Source organism: Babylonia areolata, chromosome 5, assembly GCF_041734735.1.
Source record: "Babylonia areolata isolate BAREFJ2019XMU chromosome 5, ASM4173473v1, whole genome shotgun sequence".
Classification (NCBI taxonomy): domain Eukaryota; kingdom Metazoa; phylum Mollusca; class Gastropoda; order Neogastropoda; family Buccinidae; genus Babylonia; species Babylonia areolata.
In genome coordinates, this window is record NC_134880.1 from 53,987,576 (window position 1) to 54,008,414 (window position 20,839).

Consider the following 20,839-nt stretch of genomic DNA (forward strand, 5'->3'; position numbering starts at 1 on the left):
CTAGGTTGAGTGCATCTCTACTGCACAGTGCCAGCCATTTTTTTTGTCTGCAAGTGTATTTGTTCTTTTGTCTGCAAGTGTATTTGTTCTTTCTACCAAAATGCATTTTTCTGCAGAATTTGACCAGGAACAAACTTCTTTTTTCTTTTTGCTGTGGGTTCTTTTACGTGTGTTAAATACATGTTACACATGGAACAACTGAGGGGGTTGATCCTGTGTGCTCAGATTCTGTCACTTCTTGGGGGAAGGGGAGGGGGATTTTTTGTTGTTGTTGTTGTTGTTGTTGTTGTTGTTGTGTGTGTGTGTGTGTGTGTGTGTGTGTGTGTGTGCGTGTGTGTGTGTGAAGTAAACAAGCTTATCATTATTTTCCATTCACATTTTGTATATGAATATGTTCACAGTGTTGTAATTTACAGTTAACTGACTGTTGTTCGATTCTGACAACTTTGAATGATATAAAAAAAAAGTTCTTTTCTGCACCAATATAATCTCAAACATTCAGTTTATATATTACACAAAATACATTTAAATGTCATTATGGTCTGCCAATGCCTGCATGCAATAATCACCTACTCACACATCAGTAGCCAAACTCCAGTCTTTGGATGTCATTATAACGTCAGGAGTGTTTTATTCAGCTTCACAAATAAAATAATAATACAATGGAAAGTGAACGCAGAATAAGTTAATATACGCATGCGCACACACATGCACAAGAATGTACACATGCACATGCATATACAGCACACACACCACATATCAACTCTCAATACACATGCTCATACCCATGCATGCACATACAAACTGAGCGTTCACCATTTCGATCACTCTTTTTTCACTACATCATTAATAAAACAGACCTCTTTACCTTATATTTGTGTATGGTGTATTCTTGTCACAAAATGGTGTATTTTTTTCACTACATCATTAATAAAACAGACCTGTTTACCTTATGTTTGTGTATGGTGTATTCTTGTCACAAAATGGTGTATTTTTTTCACTACATCATTAATAAAACAGACCTGTTTACCTTATGTTTGTGTATGGTGTATTCTTGTCACAAAATGGTGTATTTTTTTCACTACATCATTAATAAAACAGACCTGTTTACCTTATATTTGTGTATGGTGTATTCTTGTCACAAAATGGTGTATTTTTTCACTACATCATTAATAAAACAGACCTGTTTACCTTATATTTGTGTATGGTGTATTCTTGTCACAAAATGGTGTATTTTTTCACTACATCATTAATAAAACAGACCTGTTTACCTTATATTTGTGTATGGTGTATTCTTGTCACAAAATGGTGTACTCCTCCTCAAAATAGTGTGCCAAGCGAACATATCCAAAACTGTGATTCAATAACTTCGACAATACAACTGTATCATTTATTTATTGCAGATTTCACATTAGTATTATCACTACTGATTTTAGTTTAGCCCAGCTGATCATCAAGGGCCAGCTCAAGACTATGGTCTTTTTTTTAACCTCCACTGCAAAAAGCCAGCATTTGTACTGTGGGACAAACAGCTCCGGAACTGACACATCCAAATAAGATTGACAATATCGTTCTGTTAGGTGGGGTCTTCTTCTTCTTCTTCTGCGTTCGTGGGCTGCAACTCCCACGTTCACTCGTATGCACACGAGTGGAATTTTACGTGTATGACCGTTTTTACCCAGCCATGTAGGCAGCCATACTCCGCTTTCGGGGGTGTGCATGCTGGGTATGTTCCTGTTTCCATAACCCACCGAACGCTGACATGGATTACAGGATCTTTAACGTGCGTATTTGATCTTCTGCTTGCATATACACACGAAGGGGGTTCAGGCACTAGCAGGTCTGCACATATGCTGACCTGGGAGATCGTAAAAATCTCCACCCTTTACCCACCAGGCGCCGTCACCGTGATTCGAACCCGGGACCTTCAGATTGAAAGTCCAACGCTTTAACCACTCGGCTATTGCGCCCGTCTATTAGGTGGGGTCAATAGTTACTGTTTCTCACTTGCCTGGTAGTACACCATGGCATTGGATGCTTTGTCAGCTCAAGTCAACAGAAAGGGTAAGAAACAAGTATTTATAAATAACAAATAGATCAATCAATCAATCACGTCAGCAGTGAATCAGCCAGCAAAATATGAACCAGTCAATTAATGGACAAGCTAAGACGTGTGCTTTATTCCTTTACTTCCCCTCACACCCTTCTCTTTTCTTTCTTCCTCTTCCCCACCCCCTTTTATCTTTTTTTAATTTTTATTTTTTTATCTCCCATCCTTCCTTCCTACCCTTACCCTTGCCCCATTTTTCATAAAGCAGGGATATGTTGCACATCTGTGGGAAGAGGGAGGGCTGTGGGGAGGGGGGAGAGGGGAACGAGTAGACACATTTCTTTTAGCTATTCATAACTTCCGTTGGAACAGAATCGACCCTCGCGTGCGCGTGCGTGTGCATGTGTGTGTGTGTGAGAGAGAGAGAGAGAGAGAGAGAGAGAGAGAGAGAGTGATTTGTCATTCTCTTGTCAGTCATGTTGTCTGACCAAGAATATCTAACTTGTAAATAATGATGCGTCCGAAGAAGTCTGTGCTAGTGTTGAAGATGATACGCAAGGCAGTCGTTGGCTCCGGACACTCCATGGGAAATCTGTGCACTGTATTAAGGAAAAAAAAAAGTACAGAAATTAAGGCCTGTTATGTGATAGCCAGGTAAATAGGCTGAGCACTGGACTGCCAGTCCTAGAATCTTGGCTTGGAATTCTGGATGTGTCTGCTGTCTGAACCTCCTTCTTGCACATGCACAACATCAACCACGCATGTTCAATATCTTTTGATCCATGTCAATGTTTGGTGGACTATAGAAACATGCACATAAACACACAGCATGCACAACCTCTAAAACAAGCATGGCTGCCTAACAGGTTTAACAGGGCATAGCAAATGGCAAGGTAAAATTCAAAATGCTTTAGCAAAACAAACAGTACTTCAGAAAATGGTGAGGTTTGAATATGATGGGGGAAAAAGGTCTTGAGGCCTGAGCACTAGGGAAAATATAGGAATATATTATAAGAGTGATATATGTCAATATTGATGCATTTACAAATCTGGTCCTTCCATACTCCTTTTCTGCAGGAAACACCCCAACACACATAAAGATATACAAAACAACTGCATGCATACATGCAGGCAGACAAAATGGCTCACACAGGTACACACACACACACACACACATACACACACACACATACACAGTTACACACACACACACACACAAATAGTAACACACACATTATGTATATCAGGTCCACACCAAACAACACCCGTCTGCTCAAAAACAAAAAAAGGATATCTGCACAGAGTTGACGTCCTCCGGGTAAATATCTGTCACCTTGACCAAGGACCTCTTGTCGCCGGAGGACCCACAATCCTTGCACTCTACCCAGCATTCTTTGCCCACAAAGCCGCCCTGAAACTGGATGTGAACCTCGCTCACCTTCACTGCTGCGTCAAACTCCAGGTGGATGAACTGTGGACATCCCTGGTGGACAGAAGATCAGCTTAAGGTTAACTCACTTAGTACGGCCAGTCCTCTCTTCTCCTCAACACAGACCCCTCGGATGTCCAGTGGGTGTCTGAATGACCCAACCTTTAGCTTCTGTCACCAGAATTGTGGTATTTTTTTTCTTTGTCAACATTCACCTCTTCAGTATAAGAGCCTTCCGCTTGCAATATTTTGATGATGGTAATTGGGGTGAAACGCTGTTAATGTCGTCTCTTTCGCCGTTCGTATGGAGAGAGTTAAAGGTCCCACAGCCTGTTACAGTCATCAGGGCAGTGATGATATGGACACAAGCGCTCATCCTCAGTTGGAGACCAAGCTCTAAGGGCTTTACAAACACAGAGTCAATTGCGAAACAGGCTGCCTACCACAGTGGATTAATATCCATTGTTTCTAGGGCTCAACATAGGACAGCAGGGCCTGATCCTATCCTTTCACCGCTTTAACCTTCCCTAATTGAAGTCAGGTACCCATTCACACCTGGGTGGAATGAGGAAATCTGAGTAAAGTGCCGGTCCAAAGGACATTCTTCTTCTTCTTCTTCTGCGTTCACTCGTATGCACACGAGTGGGATTTTACGTGAATGACCGTTTTTACCCAGCCATGTAGGCAGCCATACTCCGTTTTCGGGGGTGTGCATGCTGGGTATGTTCTTGTTTCCATAATCCACCGAATGCTGACATGGATTACAGGATCTTTAACGTGCGTATTTGATCTTCTGCTTGCATATACACACGAAGGGGGTTCAGGCACTAGCAGGTCTGCACATATGTTGACCTGGGAGATCGTAAAAATCTCCACCCTTTACCCACCAGGCGCCGTCACCGTGATTCGAACCCGGGACCCTCAGATTGAAAGTCCAACGCTTTAACCATTCACCTATAGCGCCCGTTGTCCAAAGGACACAAATATCAGGCCAAAATGGGTCTTCAAAGCACGATCACTGGTGACCACGGGATCCTAAATCCAAAGCATAAAAGATTATGCTGTGATTATGAGAAAGGTCAATTCTGCAACATGTATGTATGTCGCATATTTTTCATCTTCAGTTTCCTTTAATGAGTTAATGCGTTATTCTAACTAGATGCATTGTATCTGTATCAATCATATTTCTTACATTGTAAAAAATTGAATGAATAAAAAAAAAATATTTGGAAACCTTAAAAATAAGAAAAAAAAGGTGAAGAGAAAGGTCATATACAGTGGATGGTGTAATTTCAGCAGTTGCTTGCATGCACACTTTTAAATCACTATCACATAGATCACTGTTAATATCTTACCCCAAAAAAATTTTTAAAAGAAAGAAAGAAAGAAAGAAAATAGGTAGAGTACAAAGAATCAACACAGAACAAGCAATTCAGCATTGTGTTTTATGACAAAGTTAACTGAGAAAATGAATTGTATGTCTCAAATACTTTCTGTTCGAACTTGTATTGTAAGAAAAGAAAAGAAAAAATAGGCTTGACAACAATCAAAACTTTGAAGACACGTACTACTTGCATACTTTCAGCATTTATTGAAACAATCTGTGAAACAATGGCCCAGCAACTCAGCGAAAACATTTCGAAGCAGAACATGTTGAGCCAAAATTGAAGTCATGCATTCTGTTAGTGGAGTTTGATAAATGAACAAAACACAAGTGACTGAGCTGTGGTCATGTACTACAGAATAAAACTGTAAAAGTAACTTATGTGGTATACTATAATATTTGCTGTAAGGGGAAAAAGTTGTTTTCCATTGTTTCAGTGTCAATTTTGTTTCTTATCTATGGGATGTAGCAGCATGTAATAGGTTGCAATTCAATACATTTTACTAAAAGTTTTCTGGCTTCAACAAGGAATGTATAACATTTAAACTTTAAGGAATATCATCTCTTGCAGATTTGAAGTAAAGGACACTGTAGAAAACATTCCTGCTGTGTCAGTGCTTATTTGCTTAACTCTCTCCATACGAACGGCGAAAGAGACGACGTTAACAGCGTTTCATCCCAATTACCATCATCAAAATATTGCAAGCGGAATGCTCTTATACTGAAGAGGTGAATGTTGACAAAGAATACCACAGTTCTGACGATGGAAGCTAAAGGTTGGGTCATTCAGACACCCACTGGACATACGAGGGGTCTGTGTAGAGGAGAAGAGAGGACTGGCCGTACTGAGTGGGTTGATCAACATTATATGCTTGGTTACAACTCATTTAAACAGGTCATTCATACCGTATGCCAAACAATATCAGCAGCACCCTTCATCAAAATGTCCCAGATGTGGGAAGGCAATGCACAGTAGAGACATGTGTCCAGTGAGAAATGCACAATGCCGAAATTGTCGAAAGCAAGGAGATTTTGCTGTTGTCTGCCGTTCTTCAGTGTTCATCTCTTAGAGGAACAAGAAGATGAAGCCGAATATGACGAAGAGTTTGAGGATGTCTACCTTTGCATGATCAGCGTGGAAATGGAACAGACGCATCTCGAGTTTAAAGTTGATACAGGTGAAGGCGTGACTGTCATTCCAGCGAGACTGATTCCCACAAACAAACAACCGCTTCAGAAAGCAAAGAAGAAGCTCTATGGTCAGTATGGACCAGGAAAGATAGAAATTCCAATCCAGGGAAAATTCACTGCCAAGATGAAATACAAAGGGAAAGAAACCAATCAAGAAATCTATGTGATAAAAGGATTGGAGGAGCCCTTGCTTGGCAGACCAGACATCAATGCACTGAATTTGGCAGAGAAAATCGACCAAGTGAAAGCAAGTCAGGACTTTCCAAAACTCTTCACAGGTCTTGGAAGACTGAATGCAACATACAAGATTTCACTGAAGGAAGATGCCAGACCATATGCAGTCGCCACACGACAATGACTAGCGCTCCCTTTGCGAGACAAGGTCAAGAAAAGAAATCGACAGATTGGAGGAATTAGAAGTAACAGAAACAGAACCTACAGACTGGTGCACTCCAAATGTCACAGTTGTCCAGCCCAACAACCAAATGAGGGTATGCGTGGACCTCACTAAGCTCAATGAATCGGTCAGGAGAGAAAATTTCCCTCTCCCAAACACAGACGAACTCCTTGTACAGTTGTCAGGTTCCAAGTTCTTTACAAAATTGGACTCCAATAGTGGGTTTCATCAAATCCCCTTGGACAAAGGAAGCCAACTTTTGACAACATTTGTAACACCCTTCGGCAGATACTGCTACACAAGGTTGCCCTTTGGTATTAGTTTGGGTGCAGAAAATGTTCAACGCAACATGATGCAGCTGTAAGCAGATCAAGAAGGAACAATTTGTGACACTGATGATCTTCTGATCCACGGGAAGTCACAAGATGAGCATGATAAACGTCTCAGTGCTGTTCTGCACAAACTAGAAGAGGCAGGTGTCACCCTCAATGAAGACAAGTGCCAGTTTAACAAGTCAAGCGTGAAATTCCTCGGACACGTCATCTCAGTGGAAGGAATCGCCATTGACCCAGAGAAGGTGCAAAACATAACAAACTTCCAGCTGCTGACAGATCTAACAGAACTCAAGAGATTTCTCGGGATGGCCAACCATGTACCCAGATTCGCAGGATGTACTTTTGCGGATGACACCAAGCCTCTGAGAGAGCTTTTGAAACAAGACAAGTGGAACTGGGGAAGCCAGCGACAGGAAGCTTTCAAGAAAATAAAGGAAAGTTGATTTCTGCCCCGATTCTGGTGCACCATGACCCCAATCGTTCAACAAAAATCTCAACAGATGCCTCGTTGTATGGCCTGGAAGCAGTGATGTCTCAGAAGCATGATGATGGAAAGTACAAACCGGTGTTCAACATAAGTAGGTCACTGACCTCCACGGAATCAATATGGGCACAAGTGGAGAAGGAGGCCCTATCCCTAACCTGGGCATGTGAAAAATTTTCCAGTTACATCTTGGGACTGAAAGACTTGACCCAAGAGACTGACTGCAAGACTGCAAAGACTCCGAATGAAAATGATGAGGTTCAGCTACAACATCATCTACACCAGGGGAAAGAATTTGACCTCAGCAGACGTACTCTCTCGTGCCCCTTTCCAGCCTTCACCCAAAGAAGAAGAAAAGGAACTAGCAGAAGAAGTCGAGCTCCATGTTAACCAGGTGATACAAAATCTCCCAGCCACATACAGAAAATTGGAAGAGATCAAGCGCTGCCAGAACTCAGATGAAGTTTGCCAGAAACTGTTGTACTACTGCAAGTCAGGATGGCCAAACTCTTGGCCAAATGATAGTCGACTGAAGCCTTATTGGACAGTACGCCATGACCTCAGCATACAAGATCTACTTCTCTACTGCACAAGACTGGTCATACTAGACAAGTTAAAGCAAGAAATGCTTCAACGAATTCACCAGGGACACCAGGGCATTGTAAAGTGCCGTGCCCTTGCTCGTGAAAGCATCTGATGGCCAGGTCTCAGCACTCAAATGGAAACACTTGTAGAAAACTGCCATCTCTGTATTCAAGAGACACATCACACCTGAACCACTCATACCTACACCTACACCAGAACACCCATGGCAAAAAAGTGGGGACAGACTTGTTCAAATTGAACAAAGAACAGTACTTACTATTCATAGACTACTACTCAAGGTTAACTGAAATTGCACATCTCAAAGACACCACAGCAAGCCATGTATTAAACCACATGAAAAGCATATTTTCCAGAAATGGTATCCCAGAAGAAGTTGTTTCAGACAATGGTCCCCAATTTAGCAATCATCATTTTAGCAACTCTGCACAACACTATGGCTTCTGCCACACAACCAGTAGTCCATACTACCCCCAGTCAAACGGTAAAGCTGAGAAAGCCGTAGAAACAGTCAAACAAATGATGAAGAAGACTGATGACCCTTACATGGCCATGCTAATATATCGTGCAACACCTCTTCAGATAGGGAGCAGCCCAGCAGAACTCCTGATGGGAAGGACGCTACGAACCACAGTTCCCATGTTGAAATCCAAATTTCAGCCAGCCCAGCTAACAAACTTTCTTGCCAGAAACGAGCAACAGAAAAACAAACTGAAAGTGAACTTTGATAAAAAGCATCGTGCCAAAGACGCTACACCCCTTGTACCAAACCAGCCAGTGTGGGTAAAACTGCAAAATGTGCCAGGAACTGTTGTGCAACCTCTTGGGAACCGTTCCTATGAGGTTTCCACATCATTCGGGAGACAGCACCGAAACCGCCTATCCCTGATCCCCAGACAGCTCAACAAAAAGCTGTCCATCCCTCATCCTAAGGAAAGGCCCTCTTTCCCAAAAACGCCCCTGATGCTGATTCCCTTGACCATCCCCAAGTCCAAAGTCCTTCCAAACCACCACGTGTCCAAAATCCATCCATTCCTCCTGCCTCCTATGATCCCTTCCATACCATCAAAAAGCCCTCTTCACCGAAGCTGCCATTGCTGAAGCCTTCTTCGCCGAAGCTGCCAGTGCTGAACCTGCCATCACCCTGGAAGCGGGTACCAAACAACGATGGCTGTCAGCCATCAAAACCACCACCAACTGTGAATCGGGTGTTCACCAATGACAACCAGCAGTCACTGAAACCAGAGCTGCCAGCATGGAAGCCAACAGCCCCAGCTCAACACCAGCTGCCATTATGGAAGCCAACAGCCCCAGCTCAACACCAGCTGCCAGCATGGAAGCCAACAGCCCCAGCTCAACACCAGCTGCCAGCAACCCTTGTGCAGCACCTGAAGCCAACACATGACCCCAAGCCAACTGCCTGCACCACATTTGGCAGGAAAATAAAGAAGCCATATAGATTAGACCTTTGAACTGTTGAATTGAAGAGACATTAACTCTCTCCATACGAACGGTGAAAGAGACGACGTTAACAGCGTTTCACCCCAACTACCATCATCAAAATATTGCAAGCGGATGGCTCTTATACTGAAGAGTTGAATGTTGACGAAGAATACCACAATTCTGAGAACGGAAGCTAAAGGTTGGGTCATTCAGACACCCACAGGACATCCGAGGGGTATGTGTAGAGGAGAAGAGAGGACTGGCCGTACTGAGTGAGTTATTGATAGTTTAAATATAGTTTAAAGGTAAAATTAACAGTGGCCCAAATTATTTTTTTTAAAGATTAGGGTGATAGAGAAAGAAAGAAAGACAATTTCTAAATTTACACAACAGAAGAAAGACAGTGCCAGTGAATGTGCTACAGTTTACAATTATGAACTGTGTCTCTGGACATACATGATACTACAAGCTGCTCTGCACTATAAACAGTTTTGAAAAGAAAATGCTGTGCTATAAATTGTGTTCAAGATATCAACAGCGAAGTGAAAAGACACCATAAACGGTGCTGAATGAACAACTGTTAGAAAAGAAAATGTGCTTTGAAGAAATACAAACAAGACTTAAAGCTTAGTTATTTATGTGTTAAATATTAAAGTTATTTAGGTTCATAGTAAAGTAAATGGCCACTGATCATTTTAAATTTACGAAAGGAAAAAGGGAGATGTGAGGTTAGCTTCACATTCACATGGGTTATTTCTAAACTGTGCAAAGTTTCCTTGTACCCTTTGAAGAAACATGTGGGCAACAAGGCTGATGAACAAGTCGACATCTTCGTGTCAGTCTGTTTAGAGGGACTGTTGTGCTTCACACACATGCATCCCCACACATGCACACTCCCATGCACAAGTCATGCACTGTACACATTTTTTAAAAATCTCTCCCTTGCACCTTCAGGATATAAGTGTAAGGATACAGCTAAAGATCACAAAAAAGATATTGTCTGTTTTTTTTTTTTAAATTTCATATTTTATTTACTTATTTTTTTAATGACCACAGCCATGAATGACTTCACCTTAATGGAGATTTTCAATAGATTTTCATCATTACAGAGAGTTTCGCCTGAAGTCATCAAACTCAACACTTAAGAGAATTCAAGACCTCAGCCTGAACAACTTGACCATGAGAATATTGCTCCTATGGGATGACTACTTGGCCTTTAACAGATGGACCCTTGCCTTGATGACCACAGGACTGAATGGTTAAAACATTGGACTTTCCATATAAGGGTCCCGGGTTCGAATCTTGCCGGGTGGGTAAAGGGTAGAGATTTTTCCAATCTGCCAGGTTGACATATGTGCAGACCTGCTAGTGCCTGAACCCCGACCCCTTCGTGTGTATACGCATGCAGAAGATCAAATATGCACGTTAAAGATCATGTAATCCATGTCAGCGTTCGGTGGTTTATGGAAACAAGAACATACCCAGCATGAACATCCCCGAAAACGGAGTATGGCTGCCTAAATGGCAGGGTAAATAAACAAAAATGGTCATACATGTAAAAAAAATGTTACATGTCTGTTTGAGTATATATGTGTGTGTGCCTGAAATCTGATTGAATGACACTGGAAATGAATGATGAGCGCCTAGTGGCAGCTGTCAGTCGGCTCTACCCAGGTAGGCAGCCTGTTGTGCAAATGACCGTGTGTTTGTAAAGCGCTTAGAGCTTGGTCTCTGACCGAGGACAATCCTCCATATCAATCAATCAAACCTCAGCAGTGAAACACCACCTAATAATGCACTCAACTTACTTCTCTGGCAACAACAAACTGCAGCAGAGAAAATGTTTTGGAACCGCTCGACATTAAGGGCAGCAGCCAACAAGCTGTAAAACTCCACTTATAGACAAAACCCGAGAGTCACTACTGTATCCGGGCGCAATAGCCGAACGGTTAAAGCGTTGGACTTTCAATCTGAGGGTCCTAGGTTCGAATCACGGTGACGGCGCCTGGTGGGTAAAGGGTGGAGATTTTTACGATCTCCCAGGTCAACATATGTGCAGACCTGCCAGTGCCTGAACCCCCTTTGTGTGTATATGCAAGCAGAAGATCAAATACGCACGTTAAAGATCCTGTAATCCATGTCAGCGTTCGGTGGGTTATAGAAACAAGAACATATCCAGCATGCACATCCCCGAAAACGGAGTATGGCTGCCTACATGGAGGGATAAAAACAGTCATACACGTAAAAGCCCACTAGCGTATATACGAGTGAACGTGGGAGCTGCAGCCCACGAACGCAGAAGAAGAAGAAGACTACTGTATCTAAGACAAAGGGACAATTATCATCATGACCAGGACATGAAACAAAACTCGTACATAAATTCTTAATCATATTGAGAGCAGTAAGTACCATTTCTCTTTTCAATTAATAATGAGAAGTTGTTATGTTATTGATAAAATATGCTAAGATTCTAAGAATAAAATTAACCTCCCTCTTTTTCGAATGTATTTGAAAAAACATATTAAAAAAGAAAAGAAAAGAGAGTAACACTGAGTTTGTCTACTTCAATTTATTGTGATCCACAAATCATTTAAATATCAATTAAGAATGACATTATGAATAAAAAAAAAAATGTGTGTCACTGTGCATCTGGTACTATTTGTATGAACACACACACACACACACACACACACACACACACACACACACACACATATATATATATATTGGGTGTCTTGAAAAAAGTGAACCGCTTTTTGACAAATATTTTCTCAGTGATAGAGAAACCGAATTCATTGAAAATTTTCACACAGTAACCTTAGGGTATCATCAACAAGTGTGCAAAATATCTAAAAGTTCAGATGCAAATTATGTGAGTACTGGCAAATTCAAAACAGCATGTAAAAAAAATCCAGTATCAGAGCTGTGCAATGTGACCTTCATCATGTTCATGCCAGCTGCCAGGTGTTGGCATCTGTCAGTCAGTGTCAGTCTAAAAATAGCCTGTCTGGGTGTCAAGTCTATTGATTTTTTATTGTCGTCTGTATCCAAAATCAGTTCTGTCCAAAGTTTCAGTTTGGAAGGATCAACCATGCCTTTCAGTGAAAGTGATAAGGTTACTATTGAAAACTGTTTCAAGGAGAAAGGCTGGGGTGGAAGAAGGATAGTAATGGAATTTCCAGGCAAGGGGTGGAGTCATGTCACTGTAAATAGACTTATTGCTAAAATACGCACTACAGGGTCAGTAGCACATAAAATTGGCAGCGGGAGACCCGAGACTGTATGTTCGGAGGACAACAAGGACTGTGTTCAGGAAATGAATCAATCCCAGGAGGAGAACCCAGGAGGAGAACCCAGGGACCCACATGATTTACAAGTAAGCAAGTCTTCTGTGCAAAGAATGGCGAATGGCCCTTCATGAGGATACGGATATTAAGGAGGGACCAAAATTTTAGAGGGAAAAGAAAAACTCGCTGCCATAACTTGAATGACCACTACTTGGCCACTGATGTGAAAAGGTTCATTTTCACAGATGAGATTTAAGTCAGAGATAGCTAAAAATAGCTGAAATGATCGTGTTTACAGGAAACAGAAACAAGAGATTCAGCCATCTCCCCTTTATCATGGGACTTCTAGATTTTTAAAAAAGATAATGGTTTAAGCTGGAGTATCCTGGAAAGGAAAAAACAAACATTCATTTTATTGACAATGATAGAGCCAAGGTTAACCCTTTGAGCCCTGAGTTCCTGAGCAATTGTAACCCTTCTGCCTGAGCTTCTGAGCAAAAATTTGCAAATAATTGGTATCAAACCCTTTGAGCCTTGACCACCGCTTTACCGGTGGCAGGAGAAAAATGACATGATGCCCAGCCACTGGTTGTGCGGTGCGTAAACACCTGAAGCGTGCAGTCTCAACCTGGCCCATCAGGGCGGAAATCAGGGACAAAATGTGCGAGAAAAAAACTGTACACAACGCAGCAAGTAACTGATATGCTTGATGATTTATCGGACGTAGAGTATGACAATGATTACTCTGATAGTGAGGTGGAATTCGAATTGGATGATTTTGCTACACATAGTGATATTGAAAATGAATCTGAGCATGCAGAATCAGTTGATCAAAGGAGGCGTGTCAGGTTTCGACTCTGCATGCTTCATGGTAGAATTCGATCTATTTTATCCAAAGCACATGCACAAAACACAGTGAAAAGATGCCACAATGTTGGTACTATGTTTGCTGACGTCAGAATATTACGGTTTTTCTGAATGGCTCTTCAATATAAGTCAACCAATAGCAAAACACGACACAAGTGTTTACGCACCGCTCAACCGGTGGCCAGGCATTATGCCACCCCTCCCCACCACCAGTAAAGCGGTGGTCAGGGCTCAAAGGGTTAATAGTGAAAGCTACATTCAGTTATTGGATGACAATCTTCTCCTGGATTGTAGGCGTCTTTATCCCAAAAACAATTACGTGTTTCAGCAAGATGGGGCTCCTTCACACACAAGCAGGGTAACCCAGGCCCATGTGGAGGAGGCGACACCAGAATTCATCAAGAAGGATGAATGGCCTCCACAAAGTCCTGACTGCAACCCAATGGATTATCCCATATGGGACTCTCTGAAGAAGAAAGTTTACCGGGGAGAGAGAGAGACAAATTGACTGAGCAGGCGTTAAAGGACAGGATAATTATGTCATGGGAGGAGATATTGGTGGAAGAAATACATAAAAGCATTTCTGCTTGGAAGAAACAGCTTCGTTTAGTCGTGGAGGAAGATGGAGGCCACATTGAGCATAAACTGAAATATGTGAGTTTTCCTCTGATATCGGATTTTTTTGACATGTTGTTTTGAATTTGACAATACTCACATAATTTGCATCTGAACTTGTAGATATTTTGCAGACTTGTACCCCTAAGGTTACTGTGTGAAAATTTTCAATGAAACCAGTTTTTCTATCACTGAGGAGATACTTGTCAAAAAGCAGTTCACTTTTTTGGAGACACAAGATATATATATATATATATATGTGTGTGTGTGTGTGTGTGTGTGTGTGTGTGTGTGTGTGTGTGTGTGTGTAATACTTGTCTATATATATATATACTTGTGTAAAAGTTCACTTTTGCATTTGATTTACAAAGTTTGGAACTGACCTGGTCTGAGTTCCAGCATGTTTCATCCTGACTGTCCAACAAAAATTGCTTGCCGAACTGTTTTGTATCACGGTTCAGCACAGAACTCACGCTGCAGAAGACAGAAATGTATGCTGTTACGATATAAGCACAGACGCACACACACACACATCATACTCATAATACTAGTATATTTGTAAAACAGTATTAGATTACAAAATTAAAGAATGATAACCAAACCCCAACACACACTCACACACAAAAAAAGAAGAAGAAATAATAAATCATAAGATTTATCTTGACCATCATAACAAATAATAAAATAGTAATAATAATTATTAATCGTCACAAGCTGATTGATACCAGTCAAGGGCAGTAACATAAACTCCAATGGATACTCAGAGTCTCTCCAACAGGATGACATGCTCCAGAGTTCGAAAAGCTGCATTCAGGTTGAGCAGAGCAAGTACTGAAACAGGCCTCTCATCAGCTCTGGCAAGCAGACCAGTTAAAAAACAACTGGCCATTGACTTGAGAACACAGAAGACAGCAGTCTCTGTACTGTGGAAATTTCTGTAGGTGGACTGAAATGTTTCCAGAAGATTATCAAGAGTCTATATGACACAGATGGTTTTGCTGTTTTGCAGCTGAGTCAGAACAACTTTCTCAAGAATTTTAGATATGAAAGGAAGGTTCACAACAGGATGGACATTCTTCAGCTCATTGGGGTCTTCTTCTTCTTTCTTAAAGGAGTGGTGTGACAATGGCTGCTTGAAGGGATGAGGAACTGTACCACTACCAGTGGCAAGAAAGTGGTTCACTGGTTGGCAATTTTGGTGATTAGAGGCATAAGGCCATCTGATCTAGACATGGCTTAGAAGCCATATTGGGATGGGGTCAAGACAACAAGACTGGGTAGGTGATTCTGTAATGAGTTTATGGAGTTCTTCCTTGGTCACAGGCTGGAACTGGAACAGTCTAGGAACATCATAGCAAGAGAAGGTGGGTACAGGACAAACGCTTGAGTCCAGATTATTACGAATCATGTTCAAGAAACAGTCACAGAAAGAATCAGGCAGATCACATTTGAGGATGTTATTGGGGATGGGAGTGGCCCTTTTTTTGTTTGTTTGTTGTTGTTGTTTTTTTTACCTAGAAGTTCATTTGAAGCAGAAAAAAGCTGACTGCAATAAGCACAAGCAGAGATTTTTTTTCAAAGTAATCTATCTTTGCAGCACTGACAGTTGAAACAGCAACAGTATGCTGTGCAGCAAAACTCTGCCTGTGCACAGCCAGCCGGGACTTGTTGGAGGCTCTCCAGCAGCTCTCAGCATTCCTCCACCTTTTAATAAGGCTAACTTCACATTTTCTGTATTTTTCATCTATATAACTGTGGCAGACAAAATTCTGACAAATTTTCTGTATTTTTCATCTATATAACTGTGGCAGACAAAATTCTGACAAATTTTCTGTATTTTTCATCTATATAACTGTGGCAGACAAAATTCTGACAAATTTTCTGTATTTTTCATCTATATAACTGTGGTAGACAAACGTCTGACCATCAAATAATTTACAACTGTTCTGTTTCAAACTGTTTTTGGAACTTGGAGTAGAATTTATTTCAATTTTCAAAATATGATGATCACATTTACAGTTGTCCCACTTTCATAAAAATTTCTGTTAAGCTAAAACCTCTTAAAATGCAAAGTATTCAACACTGCATAATCCATATCATTTATTTGTGTGAATAAAATAACACACGTGCAGATAAGATACACATGTATAAAACATGCACATAACATTATGGCAGGCGCTTGATCGACATCAGTCCTGAATAATTAACAGATGTAGTGTTCAATTCTTGGTCAGTGAAAGTCTATGCGGATCTTCCTTGATTCTTGAGTTTGCTTTCGCTGCTGTCCTGAATGAACTTTTCACTATAATGGCTGATAGTGATAGAACCGCGTACATAAAAGTTCAACTAGGAATCAAATTCTTGATCCACAGATTCGTCACATGACCCTCAACACCTCCTCCTGACTCTGTATTTGCCAAATCCCCCACTAAAATTACCAATGAACTCCCACTCTTTTTTTCTAACTTTTTATTAACCAACGAACTCCCACCAAAATTATCATATGTAACGATTACCGATGTCATTCAATGACATTTTCATCAGGATCTCCGATCAGGATCGACGCCCAGCTACTCCATCATCATCATCATCATCCAGTTGATGGCCACGATCGTCATGTCGATTACTCTGCCGCAACTACTGGGTTGTGTGGAGATAGAGATGCTATCGTATAGAAAAGATAAAGAACTAGACAGATGAGAAAAAAAGAAGAAAAAAAAAAGTGAACATTACACCTACTCTATGTGGGTTTTATCAGCAGATTAGTACTTTTCGTTCTTCACCCACTCAGGGGCTAGCTGATCCCAGTCCTCCAGAAGGGAGGGCTGGGCCCTAAAATAAATTAAAAAATCAAAATGTTCTAGAGAGTGAGGGGGTATTTGGGAGGGGGATGCCTAATCCAACCTACTCTATCTAACTACTACTTTTGCAGTTTTCAGTTTTCTTGGGGCACTCTTGACTTGAAGGTGTCAAGGGTGTCGGCTGCCATTGGTGTTTCGGGCAGCGCATTCCAGTCTGCGATGGTTTTAGGCAGAAAGGAGGATCCTCTGTATTGGGTCTACACTGGATGTGGCTCAGCTGCTGTAGGTGTCCTCTTCTCAGTCTGGCGGGGGCAGGGACCAGTTTGCTTCTATTCACAATTGCCTCAATGATGAGGATTTTACGCAGCATAGCTAGCCTAGCGACCTTTCTGTGGTGCTGGAGGAAGGGCCACTGGAGTCTGTCAATGATGGCAGACACGTTGGATGTGTTGTGGTACCTGTTGGTCACAAACCGGGCTGCTCTCCTCTGGACTGCCTCAATCTTGTCAATGTTCTGTTGGCTATGTGGATCCCATACTGAGCAGGTGTACTCAAATATGGGCACAAAGGTCTTGTATGCAGTCTCCTTCAGATGGGTGGTGCTCACTTTCAAACTGCGTCGCAAGAAGCCCAGGGTCTTGTTGGCTTTGGCGCAGATGTTGTTGATATGTAGGTCCCAGCTGAGGTCTTGGCAGATGGTGACGCCAAGGTATGTGACAGAGATGACAGTTGCCAAAGTGTGACCATGGAGCTGAAATTGATTCTTGGTGATGGTTCTCTTGCGGGTAACAGGGAGGGTGGTACACTTTCCTGGGTGGAAGGCCATGTCCCAGCTCTGCTCCCACTGCTCAAGACAGTGGAGATCTTGCAGCTGGTGTTGGTCATGGTCACTAGCAGAGAGGTGATAAACAGCAGTATCGTCAGCAAAGAGACATGTCAAGGAGGTGAGCTGCTCTGGGAGATCATTGATATATGCTAAAACAGCGCTGGGCCTAAAACCGACCCTTGCAGGACACCTGATCTCACCTTGGCATGCTCTGAGGAGGCTCCATTGACTACGACTGTTTGTTGTCACTCGTGCAGGAAAGCCCTGATCCATTTGTTGATCTTGCCTTGCACTCCATAGTGGTGTTTATGGAGGAGGAGACTGGTTAACACGGTCGAACACCTTGGCAAAATCCATTCTGATCACTTTGGCTTGGTTTCCCTGTTCCATGGTGGTGAATAGCTCTTCAGTAAAGTCCAACAGTTGGGTCTCACAAGATCTTGCTTTGCAAAAACCAGGCTGTTCAGGACACAGGATTTTATTGCTCTTGAGATGGTTCATGAGGCTGCTGATGATAACACGCTCAAGAATTTTACAAGGAATGCTTGTCAGAGATACTGGCCTGTAGTTAGCTGGGTTGTAGTGCTCTCCCTCCTTGAAGATGGGTGCTACATAAGCAACTCTCCAGTCAGATGGTACATTGCCTGTGTCAAGAGATGACTGGTAGATGATGGTCAAGATTGGTGTGATGTCCGGAGCGAGCTCTCGCTCGCAGCACTTGTGGACTGATGTTGTTAGGTCCGGCTGCCTTGTATGGGTTTAACTCTCTCCGGACGAAGGAATGCATGAGCATTCCTACATAAAATGTATTTGGTTTCAGACGACAGAATGGAATAGCATTTTCAAGAAATAAAAATCCATTACACACTGTACACGTGATTTTGTGATTAGCCAAGCAGAGTGCGCTATTCTGGGTCACTCCACAATCAAATGGTATTGGTCAGCCTGCCATGTGTGGCCCGTCTCGCACACATGCTGACAAAGTCACTTACCGGTCGTCTGCTCGCGTGCCAGCCTGTTAGCAAAGCGGGCTCTTCTCAAAATGTTGTGAAGCGAACAAGGCAGCGACGGGAAAGTTTTAGGGTTGCCGAAGTACTTGAAATGCTACAAACTGAAGGGTCGGACATTCAAGAGGTGGATGATGATGAAGAAGAAAGCAAATTTAATGCAGAAAGCGAGCATGGGTATGGTGATTCGGGGTGAAAAATTGGCAGTATTTTCTACATATGGCAAAACTGTAAAAATAAGATGAGAAATTTGATTTTTTTAATTTTTTATGTAATAGCTCAACACGTAATAAACCAGTTCTGAAAGTTTTATTTTCTTACTCTATATTTTGTATTTAAAAATTTTTTTTTCCAAACCCTTACAAATGGGCCGTCTGTAGGGAAAAGCAAGGGAGAAAACTTGTCGTCCCGAGTGAGTTAACCCAAACAGTATCTTCTTGATGCCTTATCATATTCTGTGATGTGAAGATCTGTCAGAGTAGGGGCGAGAGTAACATCAGACATGTGGCACTTGGTTCCAAACTCTTCATCTCTGTAGTCTCTACCGTCACTGAAGACAGATTGGAACTGGTTGTTCAGGGCTTGCGCTTGGGCTTTTGGGTCTGTAACGAGCTGTCCATTGACCTTCAGTGGGGAGATGCCGGATTGGGAGAAGCGCCGGTGCTTGACGAAGGTCCAGAATTGCTTGAGAGAGTGGGATCCTTCTGGTTACTCAGGGTCCTCAGCGATGGCCTTGCTGATGTACTCCCAGTACGATCGATGGATCTTGCGTTGGATCAGATGGCGCAGGTGCTGTGATTCTTTTCTCAGCTCTTCAGTGCCTCATTTCTTCATGCTTTTGTAGACTCTATCTCGTCTCTTAATGAGCTTGCTGGTCTTGGTGTGAGCTTTCTTGTGCGGGATGTAGGACTCAACTGCTTCTACAAGGGTATCCTTGAACCTCATCCATAGCTGATCTGTAGTGAGCTGGTCTTTCTCACTCACTAACACTGGGTATAGGTTCTTCATCACTGTCTTGATGCTTTCCCAGTCCACCTTGTCATACAGTGGGATCAGATGAGGAGCTTGCTTGGAACGAGGTGCGCTGATGGAAAATTCACAGTATGGGATGTTATGGTCTGATAGTCCAGGTATGACTTCCACTCTGGGTACCACTACCAGGTGTGGGCAGTTGGTGAATAGCAGATCAAGTGTATTGTCCAGTCTCAAAGGCTCCAGCACAATCTGCTCTAGACCACGGTCGTTTAGCATTTCCATAAAGTCCCTGTGCAAGCGAGCCTGGACAGGTCTGGGCTTAATGGTCATGGTAGGCCAGTCCCAGCTTGGGAAGTTGAAATCCCTACCAATCAGGAAGTAGGCATTGGGGATTCTTGCTGCTCTGTCGAGTGATTCGCCAAGTCAAATCAAGCTGACCTCATCTGCACCGTTGGGATGGTAGAAGGCGCACAGGTAATGGGTTCTTCTGCCAAGCAGCTTCACCCCCACCGACACTATCTCAAAGGCAGTAGACAGCTCTGGCACAATGAAGCTCTTTAGGTTGGAGTGGACAGTAACGTTGACATCACCACTGTTTCTGTTACGGTCCTTCCTATACAAAGGTCCTATATACAGAGGTCAGGTAGAATTTCACTGTCAATGATGTCACTGTCTAGTGTCTAGCCATGTTTCTGTAGCCAAGATGATGTCAGGCTTAGTGCTGTCGATGAGATGGAGTGTCTCTGCCTTCTTTCCCACACAAGACTGGTCGTTGATGTTCAGTACACGTAGGCGCCTGTGTTTCCTGTGTTACTTCGTAACAAAAACCCCCCCACAAAAAACACCAAGTATACCCTGGTCTACTGTTCGCATCTATGTTGCATCATATTAATTACACAGACAGTTTAATTCTTGTCTACTGATATAAGTTCTGTAAAATACCTATCTCTGTGACAAGCCGTATCACCCAAGTTCACTCTTTCATGTCGTCATCAAACAATAACTTACCGTATTTTTGACACATGCTTGATCACGGAGGCCGCCATGTTCATCAAGTTGTAATCTATTTGTCGTAATAGAACTGTTTATGAAATCAGAAACAAGGACAAGCAATATACAGTTTATAAGTCAACGACTGGGAAAAG

General features: G+C 42.3%; 1 protein-coding gene across 1 annotated transcript; it reads right to left on the bottom strand.

Moving 5' to 3' along the window:
* Nucleotides 1-611: 611 nt before the first annotated feature.
* On the bottom strand, nt 612-20,839 carry LOC143282534 (nuclear receptor 2C2-associated protein-like). Its single transcript, XM_076588211.1, has 4 exons — nt 20,703-20,839; nt 14,469-14,559; nt 3,344-3,533; nt 612-2,643 (listed from the first exon to the last, which is right to left on the bottom strand). Exons 1-4 carry the CDS (start codon nt 20,744-20,746, stop codon nt 2,525-2,527), a joined length of 444 nt encoding a protein of 147 aa, XP_076444326.1. The 5' UTR covers nt 20,747-20,839; the 3' UTR covers nt 612-2,524.

Excerpts from the sequence above, each read along its gene's own strand:
- LOC143282534 (XM_076588211.1), bottom strand. The coding sequence starts at position 20,746 with ATGAACATGGCGGCCTCCGTGATCAAGCATGTGTCAAAAATACG. Across the intron at positions 3,534-14,468 it reads CATGCTGGAACTCAGACCAG|GGATGTCCACAGTTCATCCA; the intron begins GTCAGTTCCAAA and ends TCTGTCCACCAG. Across the intron at positions 2,644-3,343 it reads GGACGTCAACTCTGTGCAGA|GATTTCCCATGGAGTGTCCG; the intron begins TATCCTTTTTTT and ends ATACAGTGCACA.